At 44.5% G+C, this 24,272-nt stretch overlaps 1 protein-coding gene across 4 annotated transcripts in view; it reads right to left on the bottom strand.

Moving 5' to 3' along the window:
- Nucleotides 1-24,272, bottom strand: part of SLC13A3 (solute carrier family 13 member 3) — a 77,933-nt gene that overhangs the window by 32,240 nt on the left and 21,421 nt on the right. For all 4 annotated transcript variants that reach the window (XM_059896857.1, XM_059896858.1, XM_059896860.1 and 1 more), the window contains exons 2-5: nt 15,548-15,813; nt 12,364-12,524; nt 3,366-3,432; nt 472-657 (exon numbers count right to left, since the gene is read on the bottom strand). In XM_059896857.1, the coding sequence (XP_059752840.1) occupies nt 472-657; nt 3,366-3,432; nt 12,364-12,524; nt 15,548-15,813 (680 nt within the window). The remainder of the gene's footprint in view (nt 1-471; nt 658-3,365; nt 3,433-12,363; nt 12,525-15,547; nt 15,814-24,272) is intronic.

Genomic DNA, 24,272 nt, shown 5'->3' with positions numbered 1-24,272 from the left:
AACCCCAGCCTGGCTGGTCTTCGTGCTGTTCCCCAGGACAGTTCCACCTTTGAACAAGCTATTCCCTCCGTCTGGGATGCTCTTCCCTCCTGTGTCCACAAAGTTCACCCCCTCACTTCTAGGTCTCTGCTCAAACGTCACCATATGAGAGAGATCACACATCCATGACCAATCTACATGAAACAGCATCACTCCTGTCACCTCTACTCCATTATCCTGCTTTATTTCATAACTCGTCACACCAACATATTATATATTCTTTTGCTTTTTCCTGTATTGCTTGTCTCTCCCACCAGAATGGAAGTGTCCCAGAGTAAGGACTTTGTTGGGGTTTGTGCATCGCTGGGTCCCCAGAGCCTGGCCAATAGAAGACATTCAACAGACACTCCTGAATGTTGGATGAAGGAGGAGGAGAAGAGTAGAAGGAGAAGAAACCCCAGTGCTGGGGAGGGGGGGGGCACTGGCTTTTACCTCTTGAGCTGGCCAAGCAGGATGAGGTTGGGGGCCGTGCCCGTGAGGGTGGCGGTGCCCCCGATGCTGGCCGAGTAGGGGATGGAGATGAGGAAGCCCTTCCAGATGTTCCTGCGATATTCCTCCTCCTTCTTGGAGTTAGCCTGGAGATCCGTTGGAGCCTCCGCCTCCTCAGGACAGTCTTTGCTTTAAACAAACCCAAAGAGAAGCCATTCAGAAGACACTCAGAATTCCTGGCCTTATGGGGAAACACACTGCCCAGGACGGGAGAGCTAAGTGAACTTTCTAGAAGGCAATTGGCACAGGCTCCAAAAACCTCTAAAAATGTGCAACCCTTCAGCTTAAGTGTTCTACTCTAAGAAGTTGTCCTAAAGTAATAATTGGTATTAAATATAATTTAAATGGAAAACAACCTAAATATCCATCAAAAAGGGATTGGCTAAAAAAGATGATCCTCTTTCTGGATGGAATACCAATGCAGCTATTAAAAATGGTGATTTAGATGGGTGTTTATTAAAATGAAAGATGTCCATTATATAAAGTGAAAAGGTAGGTAACAGCACTACTTAGTTTTTTTATTTTAAAAATATGCACATATTTCATGAATATAAGAATATTAAGAAAAGTCTAGAATGGTATACACAAAGTTGTTTTGGTGCCTTTCTTGGGGACGGAATTATGGATTTTTTTCCTCTTTTACTTTTTATTTGTATTATCTGGGTTATTTTCCTGGTACAGTTGAGGAGTTTGGGGAAAAAATAAAATTAAGAATTGTTAATTATATGATTAAAAGATAATGATGTTGACACAAATCTATTGAGGTGAAAAGATGTCCACTACACTCCATTAAGTGAGGTGATGCGTTATAAAGTGGCATATGTAGCGTGATCAATTTTTTTAAATAAAGAAATGCACTTATGTATATAGAGAGATATCAAGAAACAGTCTAGAATAGTATTTACCTAACTGTTCTAATCTATCTTTGGGAGTGAGATACTGAGTACATTTTTCTTTTTGTTTAAGAGTTTTTTTCTTTTTACTTGTGCAATTATAAAATGTTTATAAGTGAATAAAACTAAGAATTGTCCCTGCGTAACAAATCAATTTCTTTGAAAGAATGAAAGATAGTTCAAATATCTTCAGGCCTTAATTACTAACATGAGGGGCCCCTTCTCCAGAGGGCAGTGGGGATGCGATCTGGGTCTGAAAGGAAGACAACGGCTGGAAGCAGCTGGAGACAGATGCCTTGGCCTGACTTTTCAGGGTGCGAGGCCTGGTCAGGAACATGTGGCCTCCCTCAGACCTGGGGCTCCAACCAGACTGAGCCTCACAGGAGAATGAGAGAGGGAAAGGGCCCTCAGGCTTGTCTCATTCACTCCCTTCCTCGTTTGGATGGGAAACGGAGGCCCGGAGTGGGGCTGGGGACTGCATCCAGTGGACAGGGAGTTCCAGAGAGTGGGGGTCAGCTCTTTTCCAAAAGACTCAGCACAAGCTCTGCATGGGCAGGTGGTTCCCAGGTTGCATGGTAGTGAGTAGCTGGGCCAACTATAGAACCCATATCTCAAAGCTGGACCCAAAGCCCCCAAACAAGGTGCCAGGAAGGAGCGCAGGCCATGGGATAAGGTGAACTCATGTAAAATCATGTCCCTCCTCTGCTAGAACCCTCCACCAGCTCCCATCTCATTCAAAGTCAAAGCCACATCAATGGCCGATGAGGTCCCACATGCTCTGTCCCTCTACCATTGTCTTCCTGCTACACAAGGAATCTCTCTGACCCCCACCTCCAGCCACGCTGGCTTCCTGGCTGCTTTGAACTCTCAGGACTTTTGCACCTGCTGGTCCTTCTGCTGAGAACCCTCTTCCCACAGATCCTTCACCTCCCACAGCCGTTTGCCCAAGAATGACCTTCTTAGTGAGGCCTTCCCTGACCACCCATTTAAAAACTGCCCTTTCCCCCAACCCCATCCCTAGCCTGCTTTCCTGCTTTGTTCTCCTGCATAGCACTCACCAACCTTCTGACACACTATGGATTTTACTTGTGTATTTGTTTCTCCGCAAGAGCAGGGTTTTTTTTCTGTTTGTTGCTGTATCCCTGACAGTACCTGGCTCATCGTAAGCTCTCTATAAATATTTGTTGAATGAATGAAACAGACCTGACTGATGTCCAGCAATGCCTTGAGCAAGTCACTTTACTTCCTGCTGTTTGTTTCATCACCATTAAATCGAGATAACAGTGCCATTAATAACAAGCATTACCATCTGTGCACGGAAGGCCCAGAAACCTGCTTTAGCTACATGTTCTCATTTAATATCAAAACAGCCCTATAAGGTGGGTTCTGATATCGTGTCCAGTTGGTAAGTGAAACTAACTGAGGTTCAGAGAGGTTAAGTGACTTGTCCAAATCACAGAGCCGGTAAGCGGCAAAGCCAGGCTTCAAAGCCAGGTCTGCATGGTTCGAAGCACCCAGATCTTATCCACGCTGCCATATACAAAAGACACCAAAGACTAAATGTGCTGTCAATGTCAAGATACTTCCTAAGTCACACAAGTGCGAAGGGTGTCTCAGGACATTTTTGTCTTTGGAGCCGCTTGGCCTGGTACACCCTCTCCTCCACGACTGTCGTGTGGCTTGTGCCTCCTGCTCTTCTGGTCCCTCCTTCCAGACCCTGCACCTCAGCAGACCTTTAGGGATTTAATGTGCTCCCCTGTCCTTCCCACATTTGCTTTTTTCAAGGAGGCTGGAGCCAAAGCTATAAATGGTGGAAACTTGGGCATTAGGTCATTTGGAGAAAAATTGGGGGGTAGGCGGAGGATTGCTTGGAGTACTGAATTCTTGTTCATCATCTCCTTGGATCAAGCACTGGCTCCTCTGTGAATTTCACCAGGAACTCACTCTTCTGTGCCGGCAATAAATTGCATCTCCGTGGGCACAGTATGCAGGCCGTTTTTCCGCACAGCAGCTAGGAGGAAAGAACACGATGTCTTTAGTGTGATGTAGTAAATGGGACAGGAGTGTCCCATTCTTGTGCAGCCAATCAAGAGTGCTTCCTCAGGTCCTGGCCTATACTAGTCATTGGATCCAAAAAAAAAAAAAAAAAAAGATACTCAAAATTCCATCCTCCTGTCCCACCCATCCCTTTTTGGAGAGGGCTTCAGGCTCGTGGGCAGGGAGTTAGCTGCAAGGCTGCTTGACAACCCATAACTCAAGCCTAGGCTAACCTGAGCTGTCATTGTCAAAGGGATGTTTGGGAAAGACTAGCTCTGAGTGGTAATGGATCAGCAATGGGATGGGTGACCCCAGTCTGCCATACGTTCAAAAAGCATTTATTGAGCACCTACTGTGTACTATTGACTATGAGCTTGGGGTACACGGTGAATAATATAGGACAGTGTCCTTGCTCCCATGAAAGTTATATTCTAGAAAGGGAGACAGACAATAACCAAATAAAGAAAACTTCAAGATGTGATGAAAGTGACAGAGGAAATGAAACTGGGCAATGTGATGGAAAGTGGCTGCAGTGTGGGGAGGAGGAGCACGTGGACTATTGTGATCAGGTCAACAGAGAAGACATATGAGCTGATGGCACTTGAGCTGAGACCTCAAGGATACAAAGGAGCCAATCATCTGAAGAGTTGTGGGAAGAGGGGTGGGGGCAACAGGAACAGCAAGTGCAAAGGCCCTGAGGTGAGAGTGTGTCTGGTGTGTTGGGAAGCAGGAAGGATATCAGTGGGGCTGGAGGGGCATGAAGGAGGAGGAGAGGTGGGAGAAGTGGCAGGGGTGAGGTGGCAGGAAGTGGTGTGGATCACACAGAGGTCTTGGGGCTCACAGTAAGGACTTTAGCTTCTCCTCTGAGCCAGATGGGAGTGGAGCCAGGGGAGTGTTTGAGCAGAGGAGAGTCAGGACAGGATCTGACTTCATTTTTAAAGAAGCCCTTGCTTTATAGGTCAGTCTCCCTCGGGAGCCTTGGAGTGTCGTGGAGACAACTGAAGGGATTAAAAGTTTCTGCAGCTGAAACCATCACCAAGAGCAAAAGAATCCATCCCAGGGCATTGGAAGTGTGACTGGTAGCTGAACACATGGGTTCAGGGTTCAAGTCCTAACTCCATTACTTGCTTTGCGACCTTAGATCAGTGTGGTTCCCACCTGGGGTCGATTCTGCCTCCAGGGGACATTGGACAATGTCTGGAGACATTTTTGGTTGTTGCGACTGGGATGGGGGGAGTTGGGGTGCTACTGGTATCTAGTGGTCAGAGGTCAGGGATGCTGCTAAATCTTACAGGACATAAGTCAGCCCCCACAAGAAAGAATTATCCTACCTAAAATGTCAAATAGTGCCAAAGTTAAGAAACTCTGGCTTAGATAAATCCCCTGATCTCCTTGAACATCTTTAATTCATAAAATGGAAGTAATAATTCCCCTAGGGTTATCAAGAGGATTAAAGAGTTGACTTATTTGCTATAGACAGAATGTTTTCATCACCCCCCAAATTCATATGTTGAAACCTAATCCCCAGTGTGATGGTATTAACAGGTGGAGTTTTGGGGAGGTGATTAGGTCATAAGGGAGGAGCCCTCATGAATGGGATTAGTGCCCTTATAAAAGAGACCCCACAGAGCTCCCTTGCCTTTTCCACCATGTGAGGACACAGTGAGAAGACGGCTGTCTACAAACCAGAAAAAGGCCCTCAACAGACACCGGATCTGCTGGCACCTTGATCTTGCACTTCGCAGCCTCCAGAACTGGGAGAAATAAATACCCAGTCTCTGGTATTTTTGTCATAGCAACCTGAACAACTAAAACGGCATTTAAAGTAGGGATTAGCAAACTTCTTCTGTAAAAGGCCAGTAGTAAATATGAAAAGCCATATGATCTCTGTTGTAACCACTCAAATCTGCCATGATATCATGAAAGCAGCCGTAGACAATACAGAAATGAGTAAGTGTGACTAAACATTTACTTTTGGATACTGAAACTGAATTTCATATAATCTTCACATGTCACAAAATATTCTTCTTCTTTTGATTTATCCAACCATTTAAAAACATAAAAACTATGCTTAGCTCACAGGCTGCATGAAAAACAGGCAGCAGGCTAGATTTGGTGGGCCCAAGTTTGCCAGCCTCTGATTTTAAAAATTTAACAGGAATCTGAGCGCTAGTGGGGATTTAGAAAATGTGGGTTACTATTAAGAAAGAATGTAAGAGTGGTCCCTGAAGTCTGGAACTGGTCTGACCCAGATACGACACATCATTCTCTTGTTGGACCTAAATAATCTTACACATCACCGACTTCAGACAAAGTCACTCTGAGACTGATAAAATGAGCCAGAGCAAGGACACCTCCTAACCTCGTTTAAGTGCAAAGCCACTTGCCACCCACAAAATATCAAGCTTCCACTTCTCTTGCTAAATAAATGGTTACTTCTTGCCTAATCACAGAATTGTCCCCAGTCTCTGACAGCACCCAATCTAGAGCAAACCCTGCTTCCTTAGCCCCCAGCCCCAGCCCAAATGACCCAACCAAAGCCCAAATCCTATGAGAGGTGCTTTCTAGCACCTTGTGAGTTGACTGTAGTTGCCCGTGGTGTGTGCTCTCCCTCACTGCAGCAACGATGACAAACTCAACCTGTTTAACTACAGATGTATTCCTGGGGGGCTTTGGCCATGTAGACTGGGTGGAAGGGTCTAGACTCCAGCCTCAGTTCTTTCCCTGTCTCACCAGGGGGCTTGGGGAAGTCCCTGCCCTTCTCCACTCTGGGCTGTTCTTTTCCTGCTGGTACCACGAGGGAGCAGGATTCCATGGTGGTTGACTGGGTCATTTTTACTGTGCCTGAGGCTGGTGACCACCAGCAGGGGTCTGAAGGCTAAATTCAGATCAGCTCACCCTGGGCCACGGGGACAAGGGCTTCAGGGCTCCCGTGATGGGAACACATGTCCACATGCAACACACGAGGCCGGAGGCCGGGGCACTGAAGCAGGAAGTGAAGGGCTGTTAATAGGACACTGATGCTGGTGGGCAAAGTCGCTCCCCAGGGGATGGCCAGACAGGAAGAATCCTGACCCAGTGACTCCCTACCCCCCACCCATCTCTAGCTCTCCCTGTACCCTTCTCACCCGGGTTGGGAATGGCTGTCACGCAGCATCAGATGTCCGCAGAGCTCACCAGCATCTCGGGTATAACGATAGGCCACCTTCCTCAGCCCTGGATGAACATTAGAATTTGCTGAGAATGCCCAGGTCCCACCCTGGAGGTTCTGGTTTAGAGGCTCTGGGGACTCAGTATTTTTTAAAGCTCTGTAGGTCATTCTTTTGGGCAGGCAGGGTTGAGAAGACTCCCCTGAAGTTAGAGATGGGGAACTGAAGCCTCCAGTGGCTGCCCATGACCTTAGAGGGGGTGAGTGCTCACCAGTTTGCCACAGTCCTCACCTGGCCGCTTTTCTCAGCCATGGAAGCTGGTTGCTGCCAGCATCGGAGTTGGAGAGCCCCGATACAAAACTGTACGTGCTACAGACGAGGCAGAGGAAGCTATTCATACACACACGGCTATGAACAGTAGTTATCTGTAGCAATTAAGATTAGGAAGGAGGGAGTTTCACTTTTTCTTTATGCAAATTAGTAATGTGAAAAAATTTGATACCAGGCATTTTTTTTTTCTAATGATGATGATAAAACCAATGAAGATGAAGTTGAAAAAAACTTGGAAAACCAAGGTGCTACTCAGCCCCTAGCAGCTCGGCTACTCTTAACCATTTATCCCGGGTCATCCCTGTACTTCCTGTGACCACGGTGACCCAAGTGACCACACGAAAACAGGCCAAAGTCTCCAAAGGTTCTGACTTCCCTGGGTCCAGAAATCGCCGGCTGGTTAGGAGCTTGGTGCTTATGTAAGATCTTATTCAAATAATAACAATCCCTGAGTTTATATCAGGTGGGAGAACTTAGAACTTTCACATTTGTAATCTTACAGCAGCCTCAGAACAGACTGAGAGAGCTGGGCAGGGGTTGTTACCTTCCTCTTTACACCTCGGGAAACTGAGGCCCGGAGACATGGGGGAAGGGTGGGATCAAGATGACCCACTGGGTTAATGGCAGAGTCGGGCTTGTTCCCAGGACTACTGATTCCCCACCCCTTGAATCTCACCCCACCTCCAAAGGCACCCACCTGGCTCTGACCTGGAACAGCTAACTCTAATCGAACCTCCCCGGTATGACTGAAATGTTCTTGAAGTTTGGCACACAGAAGGCTCTCAGGAAAGAGTTCTTGTATCAGATTAGGTAAACAGCACCCCAGGGAAAGTCAAAGGTCCCCAGGATGGGCAGTTTTACATCCATTAATTTACTTAGTTCTCACAACTACCTGGGTGGTAAGGATTAATATCCCCATTTTATATATGAGGAAACAGGCGTAGAACAGTTCAGTAACTGGTTTGTTTATTTATTTATTTCACACACTTATTGATTATCTACTACGTGCCAAACAGTGTTCTAGGTGAACAATACTATAGTTCACAGCAATGAGAAAGACTGACACAAGCTCCCATGGAACTTGGAGTCCATGGAGGAGACGGGTAATAAACAAATCCTTCTCAACTAGCAGTCATAGGAAACTTCAACCTGAATCAAGGTGTAGGGTCTTATTACCCACTCTTTCCAATTCCTGGAACTCTTATACTGGTTTTTATGTAACAGCAATTGTATAACTGCCACGTATTAACCATGTCTATGTGCCAGGCTCTCATTTCTCATGTAAGCCTCACAATGATATGTACGAAATGGGTGGTTTTGTCCTCATTTTATAGATGAGAGAAGAGCCTCAGGAAGAGGTCCCCTCTCCCAGTCTCATGAATGAAGAGGGAAGAGGAGGGCAATGCTTAATTCAGCTTACAAGATTGCTTTTGGAATGACAGCATCTTGGGCATTCCTAAAGGAAAGGCATGGGTGGCAACCTAGCCTCCTTTGGGCAGAAAAAAGGAGGGGGAAAGAGTGGTAGAGTTTAGATTCAAAAGCCAAGTGGGCCCCTTACTGGCTGAGGGACTTTGGGCAAATACTTCACCACTCTGTGCATCAGTTTCCTCCTCTGTAGAATGGGCATGATGATAGGGCCACCCTTGCAGGGCTGAAGTGGAGGATCTAATGAGAACATGCATGTAGAAGGAGAAGCCACCACCCATGTGGCCCTGGTCCCCCAGGCAGTGCAAGGAGCAGAGTGTGTAAAAGAACTGAAGAGAAGGAGCAGGGTTGCCCTCCAAGGCTGAGGATCCCCAGGGTCTTGTCCAGTGAGCCCTGCCCTGCCCCAGGCTCTATCTTGTTCTGGCTTGTAAGCACAGATTCCAGATTCAGACAAAGCTCAGCAACTAACTCACCATGTTGCTTTGGGCAAAACATTTTGCCTCTCTGACCCTCAGTCTCTTCATCTGCAAAATGGGTGTCAGCTACTTCATAGTACTGTTATGAAGATTAAATGAGCTAATGGGTATGAAAAATTTAGCACAGTATCTGGCATAGGGTGGGTCTTCAGGAAATGGTAGCTCACATCATCCTTATAGTTGTTGCTCTGGGTGTCCCTCAGGGACTTAAACCTCCAGGAGCCTCCTCGCCCCTATCCTGGACCATAAGCAGAGTCTCCACTCCCTCCACTCCCTCCACTCCTGTCCTTACCTCCTGCCACCAGGACAGAGCACAGAAACTGTATGAAAGAGAACATCTCTCTTTGCACTGGAATTACCCGTTTTAGGTCTTGGGGCTGATCATTAACTAATCCCCGCTCTCTGATCCCGCCGCCTACGAAAGCAGGGGTCTGCCCCAGCCTCCCAGGGTCTCCTGCCTCCTGACATCCTGCAGCGTAAGGGAAAAGACTCTGGATTTCGCCTATGCACCTGACGCTGTGTGTGACCTTGGGCAAGTCCCTTCTCCTTCCCGAGTCTCAGGTTTTTCATCTTCTTTCATATGATGAGGGAATTGGTTTTCACACTTTTTTTTTTTTTTTTTGGCCACTAAACTCTTAGAAAAAACATCTTCTATGGGAGGCAGAACAACAGAGGTTAAGAGTACAGGTGCTAAAGTCAACCAACCTGGATTCAAAACACCAGAGCTGCTGTTTTGGAATTACGTGACCTTGGGGACTACTTTAACCACTTTTTAAATTCTTCCTCCATTTCCATTGCTCTAAATGAGGTCAAAGCTAGCTCCACGTCATTCAGATGTAAGGCCCTTAGATGAGACCTTGCATAGAAGTAAGTGCTCAATAAACATCGGTGATTGTTACTTGGAAGCTCAGGGTATAAAGTAGGTAAAGTGGGGGCAGCTGGGTTGAAATGAGAGCCAGAGCAGAGTTAACTGCTTGCTGCCACCCCAAGGTGACTATGAGGTATTCTCTTGGAGCCCCAAGACTCAGGGGAAACAGTTTGAAAACTGACAAAGCCAATACTAGGCTTCTACTAAGGAATACTAGGGATCTGCAGACTATGGTCCACAGGTTGAATCTGGCCTGCTGCCTGCCAGCTGTGGTTTTCACATTTTTAAGTAGATGGCTAAAATCAGTAGAAGAATAATATTTTGTGATGTAAAAATTATACAAAATTTTAATTTCAGCACCCACAAGTAAAATTTCATTGGAACACAGCCACGCCCACTCATTTACATATTGTCTATGGATGCTTTCTCCCTGCAAGGGCAGAGTTTGAGTAGTTGTGACCAATGGCCAGCAAAACATATTTTACTGTCTTGTCATTTACAGAAAAAGTTTGCCAACCTCTGCTATAGAACATTTCTTCCCTTCCATGTGGAAGACTTTGACCTTGCATAGATCCCGGCTCTACTATTTTACCAACACTGTGACTGATTCTTCACCTCTCTAAACCTCGCCTGTAAAGTACTTATAATCATTTCTAGCTTTCAGGGCTGTCACGGAAATAAAATAATCAAGATCCTTTACTGCATGATGGGGAAATACCCATACCACAGTAAGTGAGATTAACATAGATGGCACATGGATCAATATTTAGATTTTTAACAGATATATATTTATTTTCATGCATATTCGAAAAACTATAACTAGCACACAAAGCCCATGGTTTCGTGGGAAATGCTGTGTTCACTGGAGTAAATGATCCAAAGCTACTGGAGCAGATCTACGATCCCCTCTCTCAACACACACCTTCCATCGTTGGGTCCTAGGTAGCATCTCTCATCTGCACCATCCTATTCACATCCCAACCAGCAGGAGTAGGAAGCAGGAAGGGCAGCACCCAGAAGCTGCACACACCATTCCCACTCATACCCCATTAGCTAATCTTGGTCACATGACCACATCTAATCACAAGGGAAGCTGAGACATTCAGTCTTTTCTCTGCACAAGCATGTGCCCAGGTGGGGGTTCTATTACTAAAAGAACAAAGGGAGAATTAATACTGCAATCTCTGCCCACATATATACCAATTTAAAACTTCCTTTTAAAATACATGTGTGTAAAGAAAGACGTTTTAATGCAGATGGATGTGGCAGCCATTTTGCAACCATGAGGGAAAGACCAGGGGAATCACAGAGATGCCAGTGAACAGCCCTGACATCCTTGTGCCTCTGAAATGACCCTGGAACTGCCCTTCTCTGACTTTTTGACATTTGAGGAAAATAAACCCTTGTTCTTTAAGTCACTGGCAGACAGGCATCCTTTTACCTGCAGCCAAAAGAATTCTCACTGATGCAGCTGATTTCATGGGGAGGAGAGTGGGCTCTGCAGCCAGACTGCCTGGGTGCAAAGTTGGGCTCTACCATTTGCTCGCTGTGTGACTTGGAGAAGTCAGTTCCCCTCTCTGAGCTCTCATTTAGTCATTTAAAAACATGGCAGCTACTTGTGTTTTGTTTTCTTTAGAACACAATTTCAGAGATTTAAGTGAATCCAATCCCTCAGTTCACGGCACATTCTCACTATCTGTTGCACAAGGCCACTCTTTTTGTTTTATTTATTAATTTGGTCCCTTTTATCCCCATTTCCCAATTCCATCCTTCCCAGAGCAACCACTGGGATGCGTTTAGTGTGTAGCTTTTCCTTTGTTTATGTTCGTGCAAACGTTTTGTCTTTTGTGAGTATTTTTAATTTACATAACGATATTGTGTTCTATATCTCCTTCTGGCTTTTCCAATCACAACTAGGTTTTATGAGATTTATTTATATAACTATATGTCCCTCTAATTCTTTGTTCCTAAAAGCAGCATAGTGCTCAGTGACGTGCACCCACCACACTCAATCTCCTCCTTTACTGGAGGTGGTGGCCATACCACAACCCTAACCCTAACCCAAACCCGAACCCTAACCAGCATACCACAGGGAATGCTGCACTAAACGTGGTCACACGTGTCTCCTCATGAACCAGTGTCAGAATGTCTTTAGTACTTGCATTCAGGGCCAAACCTCTGGGTTCCAGGGTATATGCACACTTAATTTGATTAAATATTTGTAGAATACCCTTAAGAAAGGCTGACTGTCCACACTGTCTAGAAGTGCATAGAGTTCCAATGGCTCCCATTCCTGCCAACACTGGGCACTATCCAGCTTTCTTATTTTTGCTAATCTCATTGAAATAAATCCCATCATTGTTTCAAGTTGCATAGTACCTACTTCATGAGGCTGTTTTGAGAGGCCAAGGAGTTAATGTAGGTAAAGTGTTTAACTCATTGCTTAGTACATAGTAAATGCTCAATAAATGCAAATTTTTAAAAAAGGTACCATGGTTTGACTTAGTGAATTCTCAGTTATTATTATTATTAAACTTGGCCCATAGTAGGTGCTCAGTAAGTGCATCCCCTTGGCTTTCCCCAACACCCTCTGGATGTCCCCACTCCCACTCATCCACCTTGGTGGAGTTGCTCCCAGTCCCTTCCCACAGACTCACTTGCTTTCTCTTCACTCTCCCAGCTGAGGTCTTTACGAACCTCCTGGCCAAAGAGACTCTTCAGGATGGCGCTGGCGATGGGCAGCATCATGGCCGTGGAGGCCGTGTTGCTCAGCCACATGGACAGAAAGGAGGTGGTCACCATCATCCCTAGGATGAGCCTGGGAATAGAGGGAGTTAGAGGCAGATCTAGAACTGGGGCCTCTGGTTTGTATCCCACTTGTTTACACATGGAAAGTTAAGGCCCAGAGAGGACAAGCTAGTGACCAAGTAGAAACCAAATCCATTCACCACGCTTATTCTAGATCTAAGGAAACTGACTCAGTGTATGTAAGTGAACTGACCTCAGGTGCCCAAGGTAAAATAGTTCTAAAGACACACCAACCCTGAAATTTTCTCTCCTTTGCCCACAAATCCTGGATAGCTCCCACTGCAGAATAAAGGTGTCTTGGTTTGGCACCACGACTCTCCACTGTTTCACCCTAAGTTGCCTTCCCAGCCTCCTCTCCCCCTTCCCTTCCCACTCCTCCCAGGCACCTCTGCTCAGGCTCTGCTGAGTTTCTCGCCAGCTCCCAAACACACCTTGATGTCCTGCCATTGCTTGGTCCCTCCCACCAACAGGAATCTAAGTTTAGTGATTTGTTTTTCTTTACATTGAACTCTTAATCCACCTGGAATTTAGTTGTATAGAACAAAGTCGGATCTGAGTAGAATTTTTTCCTAAAGAATACACAAATTATTCCAACACCCACCACTTCTTGAATCCTTCCCTTTCCCACGGATTTAGATTTCTTCCAGATTATTTATTCTGTGTTTTAAAAATCTATTTCTGAACTAGTGTCATACTGTTTTCATTGTTGTAACTTTAAAACGTGTTTGACAGCAGCCTCATCCATTCTTCAAGGCCAAATGTAACCTCCTCCAAGAAGTCACCCTATATCTCTCATGTGGGCTCATATTGCACCATGTGTCCCTTAGGTATTAAATTCTGCTTTGTGTTGGGATCAGTTCTATAGATGGAGTCTCTCCCATAGGACTGACAGTTCCTCCATGAAGAAACAGCTACAGAGCCTAGCAGAATGCCTGGCCCAGAGCAGACACTAGAAAATCATGAGTTATTCAGAACCTCCTTCTCCCTCATCGCCACCCCCATCCCCACCATAAAAAGAGCTCTCAAACCTATCCATTCAGTCCATCTCCACTGCCACCACCCTAGTCCAAGGTGGCACTATCTCTTGTCTGGATCCCCAGAACAGTCTCTTACCTGGGCTGCATCCAGCTTCTCACCTTCATCTGATCCCCACATGGCAGCCAAGAGGAATTTTTTTTTTTTTTTTTTTTTTTTTTTTTTTTTTAAAGATTTTTTTTTTTTTAATTAATTAATTTATTTATTTTTGGCTGTGTTGGGTCTTCGTTTCTGTGCGAGGGCTTTCTCCAGTTGTGGCAAGCGGGGGCCACTCTTCATCGCGGTGCGCGGGCCTCTCACTATCGCAGCCTCCCCTGTTGCGGAGCACAGGCTCCAGACGCGCAGGCTCAGTAGTTGTGGCCCACGGGCCCAATTGCTCCGCGGCATGTGGGATCTTCCCAGACCAGGGCTCGAACCCGCGTCCCCTGCATTGGCAGGCAGACTCTCAACCACTGCGCCACCAGGGAAGCCCAAGAGGAATTTTTTTAAAAATGCAAATCTGGTCATGTCACTCCCCAGCTTAGAATTTTTTAAAGCAGAGATTGATAACCAGGGGGGCCATGGATATAATTCAGAATGGACATGACAGGGGGAAATACACCTCTATTTTACTAACATCTAATAGAAATTAAATATTTCCTTCAGTGATAAACATAGGCAAAAAAGTTCAGTATTATTAGAAGGGGAGGACTTACCTGGTAGTGCAGTGGTTAAGAATCCACCTGCCAATGCAGGGGACACGGGTTCGAGCCCTGGTCCAGGAAGATCCCACATGTCGCAGAGCAACTAAGCCCGTGCGCCACAACTACTGAGCCTGTACTCTAGAGCCCACAAGCCACAACTACTGAGCCCGCATGCCACAACTACTGAAGCCCGCGTGCCTAGAGCCCGTGCTCCACAACAAGAGAAGCCACCACAGTGAGAAGCCCGCGCACCACAACGAAGAGTAGCCCCTGCTCGCCACAACTAGAGAAAGCCCGCGTGCAGCAACAAAGACCCAATGCAGCCAAAAATAAATAAATTAATTAATTAATTTTAAAAATTTTGTCTCTATTAGAAGGGGAGTTGTTACCAATAAAGGTCACAGACACTTCCATATCACATTATAATAGTTGAGACATCTTGGAATATCACTGACACTCAGAACTGCCTCAAAACTACAGCTATGAGGTTGTTACTAGATCTCATCATTTATTGTGTTAATAAAGAAGTACATATAGTATTCTATCACAAATTTGTGTGGTTTTAAAAAATTGTTTGGATAAGTGCATTTTGCTGTAATTGTTGTGGTTGTTGTTTTAAATCCTATGTGTTGTGCTTTATGCATTTAAAAACATTACTGGGAAGGAATCCTTAAGATTCAACAAATTGCAAAAAAAAAAAAAGATTAAAAGAACAACAATGACCTTATTTTAAAGGCCATTCAATCATCTTAAAATAAAAGTTGGAATCCTAGCTAGGGGGCCCGAGGCCCTTAGGAATGGACCCTCCCTCCCTGTCTCTCCAAGGCCATCTTTCCATCCACTCCCCACCCACCATGTCACTGTGGCTGGTAAGTAGAAAACCAGGATGATAAGCCAGCATTTACTGTGCAGGTCCAAGCTACTGTATCATCATTTTACAGGCAAAGAGAGGCTAAGTCACCTCCCAGAGCAGGAAAGGTGGGATTCAGCCCCAAGTAGTCTGAGTCAAACTGCTAATATGGCCCCCTCTAAAACTACTGGACAGGAATCCCTGGGGGTGAGGTCTGGGAATCAGCATTTCAACTGATTCCCATGTGATTCTTACGTACTTTGGAGAACTGCCCAAGGGCCTAGCACTGTGTCTGGCACACAGAGGGGCTCACTAAGTATTTGAGAAACGAATAAACAAGTGGATGGTGGGACATGATGAGTTTGTTGCCCTGGATGACCAGAGCAGGAAGAGTGGGTTTGGGCTCCAAGAGATGTGGTCCCTCTGCCTCGCCACCTCTGGGCTGGACCCATTACCTGGCCTTACCTGGCCGGCTGGACCCCAGTGAGCATCAGGACCTTGAGGGCAATTCTCCGGTGCAGGTTCCACTCCTCGATGGCGCTGGCCATGATCAGACCGCTGAGGAAGAGGAAGTTGGTGTCCAGGAAGTACTGGGCGCAGACCTTGTTGGAGGGCAGGATGCCCAAGAAGGGGAAGAGGATGATGGGCAGCAAGGCCGTCACCGAGAGGGGCAGGGCCTCTGTGCACCAGTACACCGCCATGAGCAGGATGACGAACAGGCAGCGACCTTCCTGCAGGGGGGAGATGCAGGCCCAGGAGGGTCAGCAGAGCTTGGGGTGGCAGAGGGAGAAGAGGTCTTGGAGCAGGGCCCATCAGGGCCCATTCCTCGGGGAGGCAGTGGAGAGGGTAAGTGCCAAAGGCTCAGACTTTGAGCTGGTGGTGTCACCTATCTGGGCCTCATTTTGCTCAACTATAAAATGGGGAAGCTATATCTGTCCATTTTATAGGATTGTTTGATGATAAAATGAAATACCCCCATTGTCTTAGAAGTAGACCCTGAGATGGGCATGAGAGGGAAAAGTAGTTTGCTCGACAGGGAATCTCAGAAAGTTCTGGAAGGGCAGTGAGGAAGTCAGAGAAGGACGCCAAGACAGTGTATTAACAAGAAGGTTACTACGGAGGGCAGCTGGGGCTCAATCCTGATGGGGACCCTAGAAGACAGTGTAGATCATGCCTCAGAGTAGTCCCCCTGGGAGGCAAGGAAGCTGGCTCTTTATCTGCCAGCTCTTGGTCATCACTGGTTGAGGGCTGCTCATGGGAGCGTTAACTCTCCAGCACTTCGACCTGCCGTTTGCAGCAGCCAGATAACAAGTTCGTGCAGAGCATCCAGGGTTCTGCAAGAAGCTATTGGCATGTGCAGAATGGTAACCGCCAACAGGGATGTGGACAGAGCACCAGTAGCAACTGCCACATCCATACACGGCATTTAGCACAATGTCCAACACTTGGTACCCACTCTATAAATAGTAATAATAATTACTGATATTTATTGGGCTAGTAGGTACCAGCTATTGTTTATTCCTCACAAAATCCCAGTGAAGTACGTATAATTATTATGACCATTTGGTGGATTGGGAAACTGAGATTCCAGGAGGTCAGTAGCAAGGCAATGGTTGTGCAAACAAGACAATCTGTCTCCAGAGCCAACTCTCTTAACCAAGTACCCCACAGCTGTTATCAGCTGAATGCTAGAATCTATGCATTAAGGTTGACAATGCAATTTCAAAGATTCAAAACAAAACGGATCTGTGGTTGCCAAGTCTGGGGTTAGGATGTTTGTGTTTTGCGGAGGGGGAGCTGCAAAGGAGCACAAAGGAAACTTACTGGGGTGACAGAAATGTTCTAGACCTCGATTGGGGTGGTGGTTACATGGGTTTGTACATTTGTCAAAACCTGTGAGACTATTCACCTGCTGATGAAACAAGAGCGCAGTAATGGTAACGTCTTCTGATACATCAGTGTCCCACAGGACCCATAATAAATAGTGTCTTATTATTCCCATAGTCACTATTTAAATAAAACTGCCTACTGCCCTGACCTTGCTTTCTTATATTCTCTCAAGGCAATGATCTTGCATGTTCCAGTGAACACAGACTATTTCTTGGATTTGGTGCTGTTTGGTGCCATTTATTCTTCTTACTTCTTACTCATAGTAGGTTTTGTCGACTTTATTCAGTGTCCACAGCACACTGAACTGAATTCCATCCTAACAAGAACCATCCTAATAGAACATATCCTCAGCTACACAGGACAGGCATCAAACTATGTGCAGACACTACGATTAGTTAATCCATCTAAAGGGGCAAGGTCCAATGGTCCAGGGAGACCAATGAGATGGCTTTGGCAATAATCCAAGCAACAGATACTGGCAGCTAGGGTCTGATGGGAGCACTGTAGGTAATGAGAAGTCGTCAAATTCTGGATCTATTTCTAAGATAGCTTTGCCAAGGATCTGTTATGATGTGCAAGGCAAAGAGAGAAGCCCAGGGTAATTCTAGTTGCTGGCCTCAATGGAAGAATGAGGTTGTCCCTTACTGAGAGAGGGAAGACTGTAAGACATACCTACATCCATTTCCAAACCTTGAAAACACATCCTGAGACTGTTTAACACGCCCAACATTGGAGAATTTCCATTTCTCAAGTGCCTTAGCTTTCGTACCAGTGTTTACATTCTCTCATGCAATTTAGAGACCTACAAAAAGTCTCTTACAGAGGGAATTTTTGTAAAACAAATCCTCTTTTCCCATTTGTCTATTTTTTCTTTTGTTGCCTGTGCCTTTGGTGTCATATCCAAGAAATCATTGCCAAATCCAATGTCCTGAAGTTTTTGTCTTATGTTTTCTTCTTAGATTTTTATAGTTTTAGGTCTTATGTTTAGATCATGAGCACATTTTGAGTTCATTTTTGTATGTGATGTTAGATAAAGGTCTAACTTCATTCTTTTGCATATGAATATCCAGTTTTCCCAGCACAATCTGGTGAAAAGATTGTCCCTTCCCCATTGAATGGTCTTGGGACCCTCTCCAAAAATCATTTGACCATACACGTGAGGGTTTATTTCTGGGCTTTCTATTCTGTTCCATTGGTTTATATCTGTCTTTTTGCCAGTACCACACTGTTCTGATTACTGCAGCTTTGTAGTAAGTTTTGAAATCAGGAAAACTTCTGAGTCCTCCAGCTTTGTTCTTTTTCAAGATTGTTTTGGCTCTTTGGGGTCCCTTGAGATTCCACATGAATTGTAGGATGGGTTTTCTATTTCCACAAAAAAAACCATTGGGGTTTTGATAGGGATTGCACTGACTCTTTAGATCACTTTGGGTAGTATTGATATCTTAACAATATTAAGTTTTCCAACCCATGAACACAAGACATGTTTCCACTTACAGTCAGTCCCCTATTTCTGATGGTTCAACTTAACGATTTTTTAAACTTTATGATGGTGCAAAAGTGATATGCATTCAGTAGAATTTTGAAGTTTGATCTTTTTCCAGGCTAGCAATATGCAGTCTGATCCTCTCTCCTGATGCTGGGCAGTGGCAGCGAGCCTCAGCTCGCAGCCAACCACACCATCATGAGGGTAAACAACCGACACACTTACAAGCATTCTGTACCCAGGCAACCATTCCGCTCTTCACTTTCAGTACAGCATTCAATAAATTACATGAGATATTCAACACTTTATTATAAAATAGGCTTTGTGCTAGATGATTTTTGCCCAACTGTAGGCTAATGTAAGTGAGCACATTTAAGGTAGGCTAGGCTAAACTATGATGTTGAGTAGGTTAGGTGTATCAAATGCATTTTTGACTTATGATATTTTCAACTTACAATATGTTTATTGGGATGTAACCCCATTGCAAGTTGAGGAAGACCTGTATTTATGTCTTTCATTTCTTTCGGCCATGTTTTGTAGTTTTCATTGTACATGTCTTTCACCTCCTTGGTTAATTCCTAGGTATTTTATCCCTTTTGATGCTATTGTAAATGAATTATTTTCTTAATTTCCTTTTTAGATTGTATAGAAATGCAACTGATTTTTGTGTGTTGACTTTGTATCCTGCTACTTTGCTGAATTCATTTATTAGTTCTCACAGTTTTGAGTTGTTGGGGTCAGGGAAGAATAATTGTAAAACAAATCAACACCACTTGAAACGAATATTTTAAGAGGTCAGATTATTGGACACACACTTTAAAGATCGAAAGCAAAAGCAATAATATGGAATCAAATACCACGACTAAAAATTGCCTAAGTTTTGATTTCCTAACATTTTTTTGGTTCCTATACCAGGCAGATTCCTACATATCAGGGATGAGAGATCTTAGATAATCACGGATTTATAAGTATTTATAACTTCCAGCCCTTTGTCCAAGCAAAATTGTATATTGAATCACAATATAAAACAGACAAACCCTGAGAGTAAAATTTAGTTAAAAGGAGTTTTTCTGGGAGAAGTGGGAAGAGGAGCTCTCTACTAGGCCCCCTGTTCGTTCCCTCCCTCCCACCCACCCTGGCAAACCGAATACCTCCCTGATCCAGGAATTCAATGGAGGACAGTCAGACCATCGCCAAGCCCCCTGCTTTACGGATATGAACACTGAGACCAGAGAGGCAACAGATAGGTGTCAGGCATGTTTCTAGAACCCCAAACTGGGGTTTCCCAGGCAGCTGAGATCCTGCGCTGCATCTGTTATAGAAAAGGACCTCTTTGTCTCAATGGGTGCTTGGAGCCAAAAGGCATCGTTCCAGGGTTCCACAGAGGCAAACAAAGGGGCAGACCCAACCCAGGTACTCCTAGTACAGCAAACAAAGATGCAGGAAAGTGGCAGCACAATAAACAGCACCCCATTTACAGAAGCTTCTGGAATGCCCACGTTCTGCCAGTGGAGTTTCAGGGACCACCCGGGAAGCCAATGAATCCAAAGGTTCAGACCACAAAAAAGCAAATTTGGCCAACAAGGTCTTCTTAGGGCTTGGAACCTGTGAGTCCACAAATGGACCCGAATATCAGTTAGAGACAGTTTTCATAGCTCAGAGAGGTCAAGTGACTACTCTGAAGACACACAGCTTCCTAGAGATGGAGCCAGGTTTTAAGTAGAAGGCCATGTAGAAGGCTCCTTGTGTGGCAGCAGTGTGATACCACTTGTCTCCATCCCCTTATCCTGCTTCATTTTTCTTCATATAACCAATTGCTGCCACCTGGATTAGTTGGTGTTCTCCAGAGAAAGAGAATGGATAGGACATATCTAGATACATATAAGAGGAGATTTGTGATAGGATTTGGCTCCCACAGTTATGGAGGCCAGGAAGTCTCATGATTTTCCATCTGCAAGCAGGAGAACCAGGAGAGCTGGTGGTATAATTCAGTCCAAGGTCAAAGCCCTCAGAAGCAGGGAACTGATGGTGTAGGTTCCAATCTGAGTCCAAAAGCCCGGATGTCCGATGGCAGGAGAAAGTGGATGGCTCAGATCGAGCAGAAGGGAATTTGCCCTCCCTCCACCCTTTTGTTCTATTCAAGCCCTCAGCTGATTGGATGATGCCCACCACATTGGTGAGGGCAGATCTCAGTCTACTGATTTAAATGCAATCTCTTCCAGAGACATCCTCACAGATACACTAAGAAATAATGTTTCACCAACTAACTAGGCATCTCTTAGCCTAGTCAAGGTGACATAAAATTAACCTGAAAGCACATTTTATACTTTACTGGTTTTCTCTTCCACTAGAATGTAAGCTCTAGGAGGGCAGGGATTGTGTCCCTGAAGCCAAGAACAGTGCCTGGCACACAGTAGGAACCCAAAATATTTATTGAATAACTAATACGTGCTTCTGCAACTCAGACAGTGCTTACAACATGTTCACTATCATCCATTCAGCAAACATTATTCCTGACCACGTGCTAAGCACCAGACTGGGAGTTGAGACTACAAAAATGACTGAGACACAGTCATGGCACTTTTACCAGGAAATCTGACAGTGCCAATCATAGGACCATTCTCAATGGCTAGTTCTTCGCAAACTCAAATGACCTTATCAGACCCTACCCACCAAATATCCCTCAAGTGATGTGCTGGTAAATGTTTAACAACTGGCTCTCTGAAAAAACTGTGGGTGTATATGTTTGTGTGTGTGTGTAAAAGTTCTTGATTATTATTCAATTCAGCTAAGAAGTCACTCATGTCACTGACCAGTGCGTTTAGTTCCACTATGAATGTTGGTTATGTTTTCATTTACATTAATTATTAAGACAAAACAGACACAATGAAGGAATATGTCAGAACGTCACTCACTTACCAATGGTGTGTCTTCTTTACTGAATCAAATGATGGTTTTCAAATACCAGAAGAATAGTTCCTCATTTTTTGTGCTAGTCACAATATAACAGCTATAGACAACACATTTTAAGTGTGATCTGTATTACTAACTTTTCCCATTACCTTCTTACGTCTAGACAAGCAACCAAACAATGAGCTAAGCCCTGATTTGTAGTGTTTAGTGATTTCTATGGTGTAAATACACCCACATGGCTGATTTCAAGCCACCAAGTCACATCACTGAGCACAGTGTTGGAAAGAGATGGACTGTATCACAACACTCCACAGTATTTCCTCCGCACATATAGATGTAAATAACAGTAGATGTAAATAACCTCAAGACCATAGATAATAGTAAAACAATTAGGAAGTGATGAGTTTTGACTATCTATTACCTTTGTTTTGATATAATTTTTTAACCCCAATTAATAAAATTTCATTTTAAATAGTATCTATGTTTAACAACTAGCTAGCAAAATTCATGAAAATGTAACCATTAGGTCTCGTGAGCCAGTACATGGGCTCCAGTCACTCTGTGGGCCTCCAGGCAGAAGAACATCCATGGAAAGCCCTCAAGGAATCTGGGTCACATTCTGGTGCAAACTTGACATTCTTCAACCCATGTGTGGTATCATGCTCCATAATGCATCCATTGTTTAAAAATATACAATTATTTGCTGTCAAAGTTGGAAACTTGCTGCTGGCTTTGGAAGACACAACTATCCTGTTTTATGCACCACCTGACAGACCAATAGGTATTCCAGTTTGAAGAATATATGTCTGTCTTAATCAGCTCAGGTTGCTACAAGCAAATACCACAGACTGGGTGGCTTAAACAGGAGACATTTATTTCTCACAGTTCTGGAGACTGGAGGATCTAAGATCCTGGCGCCAGAAGATTTGGGTTGTGGGGAGAGCTCTCTTCCTGGCTTACAGACGGCTGTCTTTTCCTTATGTCCCCACATGGTCCTTCCTTGGTGCCAGGCATGCAGAGACAAGCTCTCTTCTTATAAGGGCTATAATTCCATCATGGGCCCCCCCCCCTGCCCTCATGAACTAATCTAATCTTACAGCTTCGAAAGGATACTAAATGGATAGTATGAACTACTTTATACCAATAAATTTGATAACTCAGAGGAAACAGAAGAACTTCTTGAAAAACATAACTTATCCAACTATCAGAAAAGAAAAGCTGACTATTTCATTGTCTATTAAAGAGAATCAATCATTTAAAAACTCCCCTCAAAAAACAACAACAACAAAAAAACCCCTCTAAGTCCTGCTGACCTCAATGGTAATTCTATTAAACATTTAAGGACTAAGTAATACCCATCTTACACAAACCCTTCCAGAGAATAGAGAAAAGAGGAGCATTTCCTAATTCATTTTGTGAGGCCACAGTAACCCTGCTACCTGGGTTATCCTTACAAGGGCATGAAAAGAAAAGAAAAGAGAATATTATAATGATTGAGGTCAGTGGCATGAAAAGCCACCTGGAAAATATGAACCCTAAGAAGCTCTGTTCAGAGCTGCCTTTTCTATCCTGCCTCACATCACTATGCAGGAGAATAATTATGATAATAATGATAACCAAAACCACCAACATGTTTTGAGTATTTATTAAGTTCCAGGTATTTTACATGTATTAATTCATTTAATGAGAGGTCCTATTATTTTTCAGAGGGGATTATAAATGACATCGATTTAGTCATGCATGTAAAGCTGTGACCCAGGTAATTCGGTCCCAGGGTAGTGTTGCTGTTCATGAACTGCACATCTAAACAGAAATTCTAATCTTTAAACTCTCTTCCCCTAAACATTTAAAGGGCTCCGAGTATAATGAGAGTTAATGAACAAGTGCTTACAACTGACCAGGTACTTTTCCTAGTAATTTACATGCATTAACTCATTCCGTTCCACAGCCACGCTTGCAGGCAGGTATTATTATCTCCATTTTAGCAATGGGACAACTGAGGCAAAGAGGGTAAGTCAGGTAACCTGCCCGAGGTTGCTGAGGCAGAGCCAGGATTTGAACCCAAGGCGGTCTGACTCCAGAGTTTGCACTCCGTACCACTCCACATCTCTGCATGATCCATGGGTGCCCTTGCCACATTCCTGCAGCCTCTAACTCTCTAGCATCCCTGGAATCTCTCGCATTCCTAGACCAAAAGAACCCCTCTCAAGCCTGGCCTTGCCATCTATGTCCCTCCATCACTTCTCGTCTGTGCCCCACTGTCTCCAAAGGGCATGCTTTTAATAATCACCATGTCCCCTCCCAATTCTCCCATCCAGGAGCGTCATCCTTCCTTCCATTTTGGCTCTTTTTCTCTAGAGAATAATCTAACTGGAAGCTATAGTCCCCCCTCTCTTCATAGGATAGCAACCACCACCACCACAGTAAGACTACTAAGACCCAACATTTACTGAGAATGTACTATGTGCCAGACACCGTTCCAACTACTGTCCCTGTGTTATCTCAGTTTACTTGTGATTGTCACAACAGCCTTATGAAGTAGGTCCCGTGATTATCTCCATTTAACAGATAAGGAAACTAATGCACAGAGTGATTAAGTAACCTGGCCAAGGTCACAAGGGCAGCCTACTGGATAAAACAGGCAGGTTCCCGGGCCTCCGCTTAGCATTATGTCAGTACAGAAGGGGGAGATGGAGAGAAGCTAAGCAGGCTCCTTCCAAATGTCCAATCAGCATCTGGATGAATAGCAATGAATGAATTTTTTAGCATAAGTATAACCCATGTAACATTTGGGACATACTTATACTAAAAAAATTATTCACTGTTCATCTGAAACTCAAAGTCAACTGGGCACCCTGTATTTTATCTGGCAACCCTAGCTGGACAGATACTCCAAAGATGTGA

This window comes from Balaenoptera ricei, chromosome 15 (assembly GCF_028023285.1).
Source record: "Balaenoptera ricei isolate mBalRic1 chromosome 15, mBalRic1.hap2, whole genome shotgun sequence".
Lineage (NCBI taxonomy): Eukaryota > Metazoa > Chordata > Mammalia > Artiodactyla > Balaenopteridae > Balaenoptera > Balaenoptera ricei.
The sequence above is the reverse complement of the archived record's forward strand: the minus strand, read 5'-3'. Positions and strand labels throughout refer to the sequence as shown.